This window comes from Rhodnius prolixus, unplaced genomic scaffold, assembly GCF_049639745.1.
Source record: "Rhodnius prolixus isolate KJV_2025 unplaced genomic scaffold, Rpr scaffold_1, whole genome shotgun sequence".
NCBI classification, from domain to species: Eukaryota; Metazoa; Arthropoda; class Insecta; order Hemiptera; family Reduviidae; genus Rhodnius; species Rhodnius prolixus.
The window spans coordinates 64,299,858-64,312,002 of record NW_027411581.1 but is presented as its reverse complement, the minus strand read 5'-3'; the positions used below and the strand labels follow the sequence as shown (position 1 = coordinate 64,312,002).

The 12,145-nt window shown below is 33.9% G+C and overlaps 1 protein-coding gene across 2 annotated transcripts in view; it reads right to left on the bottom strand.

Annotated features, from left to right (window-relative positions):
* Nucleotides 1–2,961: 2,961 nt before the first annotated feature.
* The window catches only part of LOC141446095 (protein-L-histidine N-pros-methyltransferase), a 197,497-nt gene continuing 188,313 nt past the window's right edge, over nucleotides 2,962–12,145 (bottom strand). For both annotated transcript variants that reach the window (XM_074112512.1, XM_074112513.1), the window contains exons 5-6: nucleotides 5,473–5,648; nucleotides 2,962–3,314 (exon numbers count right to left, since the gene is read on the bottom strand). In XM_074112512.1, coding sequence (XP_073968613.1) covers nucleotides 3,085–3,314; nucleotides 5,473–5,648 — 406 coding nt within the window. In that variant the 3' untranslated portion in view covers nucleotides 2,962–3,084. The remainder of the gene's footprint in view (nucleotides 3,315–5,472; nucleotides 5,649–12,145) is intronic.

Below are 12,145 nucleotides of genomic sequence, written 5' to 3'. Positions count from 1 at the left end.
ACTATTTTATTACAGATATTACAGTAGCAATGATACAAGTAGTATGATACAAGGTAAGTATATGATATATGGATAAAAACTAATTGTGTGCCGCTACTTCAATGATGCGGTTATCATTATTATCATTATCAGCAAGAAAAGCTATTTATTGTTGACCCTATGCAAAAAAATAATTAAAATTCCTCAGAATTGTGATGACATTTTGCCTAAAAGAAAGAGTATTAATTTGAGAGATTTATATAAAGCAAATACCATAATATTCAATAACTGAAATAACTTCATGTCACACAATCTCTGTTCCTTTTCATTAATATAAGCTGCCAAAAAAATCTTCACCTTACTGTTTCTCAAATCCATGTTCTCTTTTCAAACTAATTTTAAGGGATGCTTACAACAATTGCATTTTTATTTTATAAAAATCTAGGAATGAACCTCATCCAATTTTTTCTTAGTACAATGCTCGTGGTTCTAACTTACTCATTTTTAGAAAACATCTTTTTAATATTTCAGACATTTCTGTTAAAATACCATTGCAATGAAATCACCTTTTTTAATATTAATTATATTGTGAAATTATACTAATAAAGGAATCGTTGGACGATAGTGTTGTGCTCAAACAAGTGAGCACAGAATCCGGCAAAAGGTGGCGCTAGAAGAAGGCAAGTCGCCACATTTAAGTTATTGTTTTAATTACATTTAAATTTTACAACTGTAGCACAGTTCAGAAGATCTGAAACAAATAAATCAGCTGACTTAAGTGGCAAGGATGAAGTCATCATCACTCACTGGAAGAAACACTCCAAAATAGTAACTTATTTATTGAATTCCATTGCCTAGGAAATCGCGCAGCCAGCCAGCTGTAGAAGTCGATTGGGATTGTCTGAAAATTCAGTGATGGGAGACAGGTTCTACATTTACTAGGTTCGGATGAGCTGATAGGTTGAAGATGAGAAGTTCATGATAAAATAAAATGTTTAGGTGCAAATTGGATAATTATAGATATTGCAGAATTAATAGGTCCCATATGCGAAGAATGCAGACTGTTATTAAGATGGTCCCATATTATTACAAGTCACTAAATCCGATTCGGTTTCTGTAGAATGGTTTAAAAGCTATATATGGTCTCTTGGTATCTTTGAATTTATCCATCTTAGCACGCATATACTGCATAATGTTCTCAATTTGAAACGTCAGACTACTTAGTACAGGATAGCAAGTAGTAGTAGCGGTTACTTTAACTTTTGTCATTTAAGTCTTTCATGCGGATTCCACGTCAGCCGTTTTTTTCCACCCTAGAGTTCTAGGTATTTGACATCGTTGATAAAAAGAAGTATAGTCTGAATTAGATAAACTTAATTTATTTTATGCTTAACTTCTGTAACACGCTCAGTCCTAGGTTTTTTTAACTTAAAAAAATGATATTGCAAATTGTATTTTGGGAGGATTTGGAATCCAATCATAATCAGAGCACAGGGGCCTGCGTAGACTTGGGATTTTCCAATTAAATAATGCTTATTCTATCCCCAACAAAGCTAAAACTTGCGAAATATTTCATAGTGCAACTTATTGAAGTACAGAAATACATAAACAGATCTACAAAACATTCACTAGCATCACAAGAGTAAAAAAAAAAAAATTACAGGAGAGGAATAAATGAAATGAGAAGAAATTAACTAAAAATTAGAAGAAAAGATACAAAAAGAAGATAGTTCTCAAATCATAAGATAAATTCCCAATTAAGGGAAAATTAGTTGCTCTTTCTAGGTTCGATTCCTGGTCTTAGGCCTTGGATTTTTTTTTTAATGGTTAATATAAGAAATTTACAGTAAAGTATGTTAGGCGGTTATAGGCTAGACCCGCAATGCTAAGATGTATTGTTGGTTTAGTGGATTCGATCCCCCGGTCTAGGCCTTGGATTTTATTTAATGTTTAATATGAGAAATTTACAGTAAAGTATGTTAGGCGGTTATAGGCTAGACCCGCAATGCTAAGATGTATTGTTGGTTTAGTGGGTTCGATTCCCGGTCTCTAGGCCTTGGATTTTATTTAATGTTTAATATGAGAAATTTACAGTAAAGTATGTTAGGCGGTTATAGGCTAGACCCGCAATGCTAAGATGTATTGTAGGTTTAGTGGGTTCGATTCCTGGTGTCAAGGCCTTGGATTTTATTTAATGGTTATATGAGAAATTTATAGTAAAGTATGTTAGGCGGTTATAGGCTAGACCCGCAATGCTAAGATGTATTGTTGGTTTAGTGGGTTCGATTCCCGGTCTCTAGGCCTTGGATTTTATTTAATGTTTAATATGAGAAATTTACAGTAAAGTATGTTTGGCGTTTATAGGCTAGACCCGCAATGCTAAGATGTATTGTTGGTTTAGTGGGTTCGATTCCTGGTGTCAAGGCCTTGGATTTTTTTTTAATGGTTAATATGAGAAATTTACAGTAAAGTATGTTTGTTTACTAGTCGCCTCCGTCCTTGACATCTAATATGGTAGTTGGACTTTTAGCCCGCCTGAAAAAATAGGCGATTACTTTTCTTTTTAGTTGCTCTTTCTAAATCAGAAGGCAGCTTCACTCCTCCAGAAATCCTCAGAGTTGATTTAAAAAAATATCTATTGATATCCAAATGTATTTAATCATTTCAACGAGATGAATTAACTTACAGCAGTCTCATAGCATACATCACCTGGAATCAAGGCCAACAAGAAATTGATAAAAATACATAATACTAAGTGCATAAATTTATTATTTAATAGGAAACATGATAAATCTTTTAACACATACTAAAAAAAAAAGTCTTTCTGAGCTTAAAAATATTATTTAAAAAAATACTAATACTGATAAGAATTATAAAAAGTCTACAGTGCAACAAATTTAAATTCTTAATTGTAGAAAATTTTTTAATAACTTTTAAAATAGATCTTACGCTTAACGCTAATTATAAATTGTTTCTTGGTGAGTACAAAGATAGTTTTTTAAAAAAAGAAATCTACAGTCTCATGTTTTTTTGTCAAGTTAAATTCTAAAAGTTTAGATTTATACTTTAGAAATGTAAAACAAAAAATTAAATACTTAAAGTAAATTAATACTGAGTTTTATTATCTAAGGGTGGCAAAGTTAATGTAAACACAGCATCGTGGAGCCAATAATAGGCTTGATTGAGATCTCCCTGGCATAAATATGGTACTTTTGCCCAAGAGTTAATAATGAAACCGGAAGGAATGAGAACATCTTCAATAACACTAGTCACTTGATCTTCAAAAGTGTTTCCTTTGATTGGTAGCTCTTCAATTGGTTTATGATCTTTTGTACCTAGAAAAAAGTAAGAAAAATAAAGATTTTTATTAGGTAAAAAGGCGATTTTATTTTATAAAAATATAAATTAGAATAGCGTAGACTCAGGGCTGGATTTAGATGAAAATAGGCCCTAGGCTATTCCACTTATGAGGCCCCTTTCACCTCCCATTTTTAAGTTTGTAAATTTACATGAGAGATAATAAAATACATCACTAAAAAAGTGTTTTAGTGTTCACTGTTTTCTAGAATAGCGTAATTTTAATTTTGCTAACAATTTGAATGTAGAGGCCCCTCTTGATCTTGAGGCCATATGGTTGAAGCCTAGTTAGCCTATAGGAAAATCCCGGCCCTGTGGTAGACCTTATACAAGATAGGACACTGTTTTGGGGCCGGACTTAAGACCTAAAAATGGCCCTTAACCCACACACAACTAAGCCCCAAAAATCTTACCTTTCCACCTGTAAACCCCCCAAACTGTCCACATTAACTCGAAACTTAACTTCTCAAACTGAGAAGTTAAAACTCGAGAACTTGTTTTACAAAATCCAAAATCTTTCTGCATCGAATATCCTCAATATTGGTTTTTTGAACGAAGTCATTAAAACTCCGTTGCGTCTATCCCAAGTCAATCTCGCATGTTACAAAATGTGATTCACGAAATTATGGCGTGATCAGTAATGAACCCTTATTACTATATAGGATTAAATAAAGCACATTACTAATATTAACCATTCGATGTCATGGCATTATTGGTGAAGGGGTAGCAGCAATTAATGACAATATCATAACTTTTTTTTGCTTTAATTCAATAAAATGCATTAGTGGAAGATCAAAGACAGCTGTGTTTACACCGCCATATTGTTTTTTCAATCACTATTTTTTTTTTATTTACACGTAACCCACCGCAAAGACACACACAAAAAATCTCCCTAACCCTTCAGGTCTAGGGTTGAGTATTTTTTTTATGACATCATAGTGGTGTTGGTGGGGGGCAAAAAAGGGTCTTAATTCTGAATAAGCTTATCTAATCATTTAAGCATTCGCATTTAAACTTTATTTTTGAAAATTTGTACTTTAAAGTGATTTTGCTAAACCTAGTTCTTGCAAATTTCAAAAAATTATTACACAAAGTCTAATAAATAAAATGATGTTTTTTTTAAATCATGTACTATGACCAATTTAGCAGATTTATAGAAAAACCATAAATCCTCGATTGTCCCATTACTTTGCTTTGATCGTTCTTTACATTTCAATCATTTTTTTTTATCGATTAACTTATCGCATTTGCAAAAAACAAAAAAAAATACTGATAATTTACTTAGGGAAGGGATTAGCTATGCGGTCAGCGTATTGGATTCCCACGCGGAGGTCCCGGGTTCGAATCCAGCTGCTGACCCTTACGATTTTCTCTTGTTAGGAGCTTCTCTTACAGCTCACTGTCCAGTGATGGACAGAGTTGTCTGTAACGAGAGAATACTGTCCGGAGGCCGGCCATGCACTGAAAAAAGCTCCGGGCGCCAATAACCTTGGATGTTGACGCGCCTTAAATCATCAAAAAAAAAAAATTTACTTAGTTGCTTTTTTAAAGAATCTCTTTAAAGAGTATCCCAGCCTAACCAAACATATGTTCTAGCAATCTCATCAGTAGTAAAAAAAAAAGAATCACAGCTGGGTTTGTAGTTGCAGGTATTGATGAGTGTATCTACTTGGGTTTAGCAAACCCACTGGCCAATTCTAAGCCCATCTTAACATTAATACACACTTACTCGTGTGTACTCTTTACAAATGTTTGAAAGTCTATAATTTATGGGGGGGAGGGGCTGGAATTGATTTTTTTTAAGGCATCAAAGCACTATCTCTATGTATCTATTGAATCTAAAATTTTGCTTAAGCATTTAGATGAATAAGTTTTCAGCTTTTTTGTGAATTTAAACTTTCAAGAGGGTTTTTGTTCGTTTTGAATGGAACAGTAATTGAAAAGTAATATTTATTTAATTTGATGACACTAGAAAGACAAATTATGAAACGCTAATTCTTTTGATAAGTCTTGTTTCCCATTTTATTAATTATTAAGAGTTACACATGCTTCGAACTGCTATAACTTTAATAGTGACTAAAATAATGTAAAAATAATTGCCCAATTCAAACAAAAAATTTGTTGTATATAACCTACCAACTTCAACATAAGGTTTAAATGGCAAGACTATGGCAACAATGGCCATTGCTCCTGGTTTCATTCCAGCTCGAATTTGGCCAAGCAGTGTGAGCGGTCTATCACAACGATCTAGTACATTTAAACAGGAAACTACATCGTATTTCCTGTCGTACCATGAATCAATTTCCGCTACCCTGTAACAATCGATTTATTTATTAGAGCAAAATATATTATGGTGAATTATCTTTTTGTTTTTTAAACAATGATAAAAAACAAAAAATAGAGATGTTGAAAGTTGAGAAGAAGAAGGAGAAGCAGAAGTAGGAGGTAGAAGTGCTATGAAAATAATGGATATTAGTTTTAAAAAAGAAGTATGTGGAGATGGTTCAGAAGAGTACCTGCCCACCACCACCGCTGGCTAATGGTATGATGGACGGTGGATACTGGGCTACATGGTGCGTGAACGGAGGAGCGTCACCTTGGCACCTCATTGTCTCACGTATCTTCCGCAGAGATACATTCTTTTACGCTACAAGGAGTTGCTTCAACGCACACTTGTGAGTGCCATTGTTTACAATACTACAAATGTTATTATTTTTTTCTTTTTCACAGAAAAGAAGCACTTGTTTTTTTGTATTTTATGAGCTTTTTATATAAATATAAAATGTATATAATAAAAACAGGAATACGTACAAATAATTTTTTTCTCCCCCTCTGATTTATATATTTCCAAAAATCATAGAACTGGATGTGGGAATGAACTTTTACATATTCTTGATACTCCGCAATGGGAAGCTTTTTCTTTCGATTTTAAGGCATTCGGCAAGGATAATGTATAAGGAATTAGGTGCTGTAGGAGAGGAAAAATGTTCGAGTGTCAAGGAGTTTAGGGGAATAGTTCAAATAGATGAATTTTCAGATGTTCCTGAGAGATTTCCTCAAGTCTGCTACACCAGACTCGTGTAGTGGTGGCTCGTTGTTGATGTGGAGAGGTTTATTAGTAAATCTTCTAAAGTTGATTTTGTGTGGTGCTTAAATATTTATTCAAGTAATATTATAGACCTGTTTACGAGTCCTGAAGATATCTCTGGAAGAATGGCTAAAACGTTGAAGTGATAATAAAACATTTGATACTAAATAATAAAGCGGTTTTTACTATACAGGGTGAATCAGTAAGTAATGTCCCCAGTCCTACTATATGTAGTACATCTAAAGTGGAGTTCAATGATGTATTGGCCAACTTCATATTTTCCACTGTTCTTGAGTGACGTCACTTTTCTAAAACCTTACTTTTTTTTTGCAATAAAAATGTTATTACTCAGAAAGTTTTAGTCCGAATTTGATTCTGATGACACTGTTGGAAAGACAGATAAATTTTCTAAAAATTGACACCATTTTGAAGCGTAAATTATTCTCCAAACAGCCTCAATCTTCCTCCTGGATGCTGGAAAAATAAAAGTAATCGAAATTTTTGAAGAAAACTTAATAGGCCCTTACGTGATCATTATCAGACCTAGGTGCTGGCACTTTTTAGTAAAAGTTTCCTTGATTAATGTGGGCTTTCAAACGGTATATCATTTTCCAGGATTCCTTTTATCTTCGTATGAGAAATGACATTTGTTTTCACAAGAAAACGTGTTCACGAGCACCACAACAGTGTTAGTTTATCAAGTTTTTTAATTCATTGAAAACTCTTTTAGATGGACCAGTAGTTAATTTTAAAGTAGGCTTATCGTAAAATAAGGAAGTCAAAGGTTACAAATTGCACTTTAAACATTTACTTTTGATCTCTCTGAAATATTTGAGAAAATGTTAGGAAATATTTTAATAATGGACCCGCAAAGCAAATATGTATTGTTGGTTTAGTGGGTTCGATTCCCCGGTCTAGGCCTTGTATTTTATTTAATGGTTAATATGAGAAATTTATAGTAAAGTATGTAAGGCGGTTATAGGCTAGACCCGCAATGCTAAGGTGTATTGTTGGTTTAGTGGGTTCGAATCCCGGTCTAGGCCTTGTATTTTATTTAATGGTTAATATGAGAAATTTATAGTAAAGTATGTTAGGCGGTTATAGGATAGACCCGCAATGCTAAGGTGTATTGTTGGTTTAGTGGGTTCGAATCCCGGTCTAGGCCTTGTATTTTATTTAATGGTTAATATGAGAAATTTATAGTAAAGTATGTTAGGCGGTTAGAGGCTAGACCCGCAAAGCTAAAATTGTTGGTTTAGTGGGTCCGTTTCCCCACGGTCTAGGCCTTAGATTTTATTTAATGGTTAATATGAGAAATTATACAGTAAAGTATGTTTGTTAATCGCCTCCGTCCATGTCACCTAATTGGTAGTTGGACGTAAAACCCCGCCTGAAAAAATAGGCGATTACTTTACTTTTTACTAATGATATATGTATCACTAATTTAATAATAGCAATAATATTAACAGAAGAAATGCAATGGAAAAAGCAAAAAGGTTAAGATGGGTTACTTCCTGTTTCTTCTGCTTAAGAAACTCAATTCCACCGGAAATTTGATTATTCCATTTTAAATAATGGGGAAAAAACATGCTCACGTGAAGAATACACCGCATCCAGTATTTATTGGATGAAGATGAGAGATGTTTTCCAGTGTTAGTCATGTTTTTGATGGTAGTAAGTTAACATTACGTATGCAAGTTTCCTTATTCTTCTCCAGCTTCTGAAGGATGCCAAAGTAAAGCCCAGCTTCCTGCTGAACACATAAATTAAAAATTTCTTCTCCTTTTCACGCGGAGGGGGAGGGGAGTGGAAAAAGGCGGTCTCCGGACTTATATACAGATACATTGAGTAATACATTCACAAAACCACTAGACAACGACGCACACAGTCTTCACATACTGGCTGCTGTTCTCTTGTTGGTCGCCTGGCAACATATACTCCCCGGGTTTCTTCATAAGGTTGGCCCGTACAAGTCGGGACGGGGGTTAGCAAGAAGTTAATAAACCGTTTTTTGAAGACTCATATGAGAGAAAGAAAAGTTTATGTAGCAGTCTGCCCGCCGCCTCCGCCGCCGCTGCTGCCGCCTCCTCCTGCTCGCAAACAGATCCTAGAGTGAATGTGCTCCTGAAGAGCGAGCGAGCGAGAGAGAGAGACCGTACAAGCAGTTAGAGAAAAAGGAAAGGAACTGTGCGAGGGGCGGCGACGGCGGCAAACTCTAGCAGCCTTGCAGGCATGGTTTTAATAATGGAAGTCTGCACAGGCTTTAGGCTTGGTTAGCAAAGCAGCGGCAACGGCAGTAAGTGGGGCGGCCGGAGAGGTAGTCTGTTCAATTTCAACTGCGACCTTACCACCCTGTGCTCCGGGGTTAGGCAGCAGTCAAGAAATATACTTAAGGGTTTCAACTATTTCAACTGGCCCCAACTCCATATCTGCAGAGTAACACTGTTCCCTACAAACCTTTATTCTATTTATTTATTTATTTTTTTAACCAATCGTAAAGGTCTTGCTTATTCAATGAACCAACCATAAAAAAAAAATCTTTCTAAAGCATTATTTCCTTTAAAAAAAGAGAAGAAGATGGAATGCTAGTTTACAAAATACAGTTCACATTCCTCGTCTAAGATAAACACTTTAAAAATTAATACAATAAAAGCAAAGATATTGGTAAAGGATGGCAGATTACACCTGCCCAGTTTAACTTCTGTACAAAGGGTTGATCGTCAATAATTTTAAAAAGGGTTGTTAACAATATTTTTGCTTCTATTTGAATACAATATAATCCCAGATTTACCTTAAAATAAAGGGCCATAACCTGGTTTGTAAGTATGAATATACAGGTTTCGCGACCGTAAATTATTCATTTAAGGATTCAAAATTGGCAAGGAATCGGTCCAAATAAAAACAACAACTCGTCTTTTTTTGCGAACGTTTCTTCGACAAATATATTGTCCTCTTCAGGGCCTGGACATTTAAAAATACAAAACTTTGGCAAAAAGGACGAGTTGTTTTTTTATTTTTTGACCGATTCCTCGCCAATTTTGTATCCTTAACTGGTTTATAATGTATTAAATTATCGTAACAACGGAAATATTAGCCAGAATTTGTTGTAGTTTTAAGGGAAGCATCTAATCTTTCATGGATTTCCAACTACTTATCTGAGGACCCCCTCTAAAATTATCATTGATTATAACTCAGTAAATGTTAACACTTTTTCTGATGAAATTTGGCTGCATAAAATGAAATTCCTACTCAAGTTAAAACTTACCATTCTGCTCATTACTCCTACAATGTGGAAGTAATTACTTCAAGAGTGCCACATTTTTTTCACAGCGAGAACTTTCAATGAACTTTACAGATTCTGTAAGTAAATGAAGTAGCTTTTTTTTTTAAAAATGTAAACTTGGCATTTAATCTAAGCATTATACTTATTAATACTGTTTACAAATAAAGGTAATTTTAAAACAGTACGTACATAATTTTTGTAGGTTAAATTGCAATAAACAAGTACTCCCTTTAGATCTCAGTAAGTTACTAATCTTTACACTTGTGTACTTCTACAACTGGACCATTACTGGCTGGAATTCAACTATTTTACTGACGAACAGAACACTAAACCACAAAGAACTCTAAACTCGAAGCATTCGTTTTACTTTCCATCTAAAGAAACAAACTACACTATAAATCATTTCTTACAGCTGCACTCTACTGGTTGAATTTTGAAATATTTGCAAAGCTTCTCACTTTTGGCGCTCATTTGTTTTTACCTCGCTTATTCACAAATCAGCTGTAACCAAACAATGGACAAGACTAGTGATGGGCAGAACGAGTCCGTCTTTGGACTCGTTGGATTTGAATCAGTTCCAGGGTTGGAATCGATTCCAACAACTCGTTCACCGATTCCGGTCTCTGTACTTACCCTATGCATTAGTAAAAATGTCACGCAATTTATTAAAAAATATCATTAAATGTTAGCTTTCCCAGTTAATAACAAAACTATATTTCTTTAACACACATTGAGTACTATCCCTAATTTCCAATTGCACTGATAAATATAAAATTAACAACGTAACACAAAAATTAACATAAAAATAGACTAGTCAATTATAAAAATTAAAGCAATGCTGTTTAGTCATTATCAAGCTTGACCACTGGAAGACTGGAGTTAACGTGCTTCAAGAGGATCCAAGGTAGAGAAACGGAAATGGGTAGGAAATTATTCCCATAAAAAAAATTCTAACCCTTCAAGCAAAATGATAATTACTCATAAATAAAGAAATATTTATTTACTAGGACTTGTATATCAAGCTTTAAAAATATTATCTTATTATCTTACGAAAAGAAAAAGCTGTGTGCTTAATCTTTAACATAGCGCTGGACACTCTTATTCTTATCTTCATTGGGTAAGTTTAACCGTGTACATGACCGTGAGACAGTCAAAGTAACACTGAGCCAAAATTTAGTATTACCTAATTGGTTTACTTACTGCAGTATCCCTCCCACTCTATCACCAATTTCACAAACATTCATCTGTTTGGAAATAATTTTTAGTTAAATATTCGTTTTATTTGAATACAAAAAACATTATAACGCTTTCTTAAGATGATTTTAATTTTTAAAATTTGTTTTTGTCCATTACTCTTATATAATACGAAGAATTTCAAATAAAATATAATATACAAACACAATGATCTAGTATGCAGGTGGAGTCAGTCCTCGTTACCATAGCAATGGAACCGTTAAACAACTCCGGTTCCAGCTCCAGCAATTTCTATTGGCTAGATTCAGTGAACGAAAAAATGGAACGAGTCCGGTTTCAAAAGGATTTAAATCACTCCGGATTCGACTCCACCAACTCCAGTGGATTTAACCAATGAAAATGCTAGAGCTGGGCCGGAGTCGTTTAACGGTTCCGTTGTCATGGTAACTACGACTGACTCCACCTGCACACTAGATCATTCTGTGTTTGTATATTATATTTTATTTGAAATTCTTCGTATTTTATAAGAGTAATGGACAAAAACAAATTTTAAAAATTCAAATCATCTTAAGAAAGCGTTATAATGTTTTTTGTATTCCAATGAAACGAATATTTAACTAAAAAATATTTTCAATCGATGAATGTTTGTGAAATAGGTGATAGAGTGGGAGGGATACTACACTAAGTAAACCAGTTAGGTAATACTAAATTTTGGCCCAGTTTTACTTTGACCGTCTAGCTGACATGTACACGTTCAAGCTTACGCCAATGAAGATGAGAGTAAGAGTGTCCAGCGCTAAGTTTAAGATTAAGCACACAGCTTTTTCTTTTTGTAAAACAATAAGATAATATTTTAAAAGCTTGATATTCAATTCTTAGTTAATAAATATTATGAGTAATTATAATTTTGAAGGGTTAGAATTTTTATGGAATAATTTCCTACCCATTTCCGTTTCTCTACCTTGAATACTCTTGAAGTAAGTTAACTCCAGTCTTCTAGTGGTCAAGCTAGATAATGACAAAACTGCATTGCTTTAATTTATATTTGACTAGCCTATTTTTGTGTTAATATTTGTATTACGTTGTTAATTTTATATTTATCAGAGCAATTGGAAATTAGGGATAGTACTCAATGTGTGTTAAAGAAATATAGTTTTGTTATTAACTGGGAAAGCTAACATTTAATGATATAATAATATAATAAATTGCGTGACATTTGTTCTTATGTTTAATCGTTCCAAACC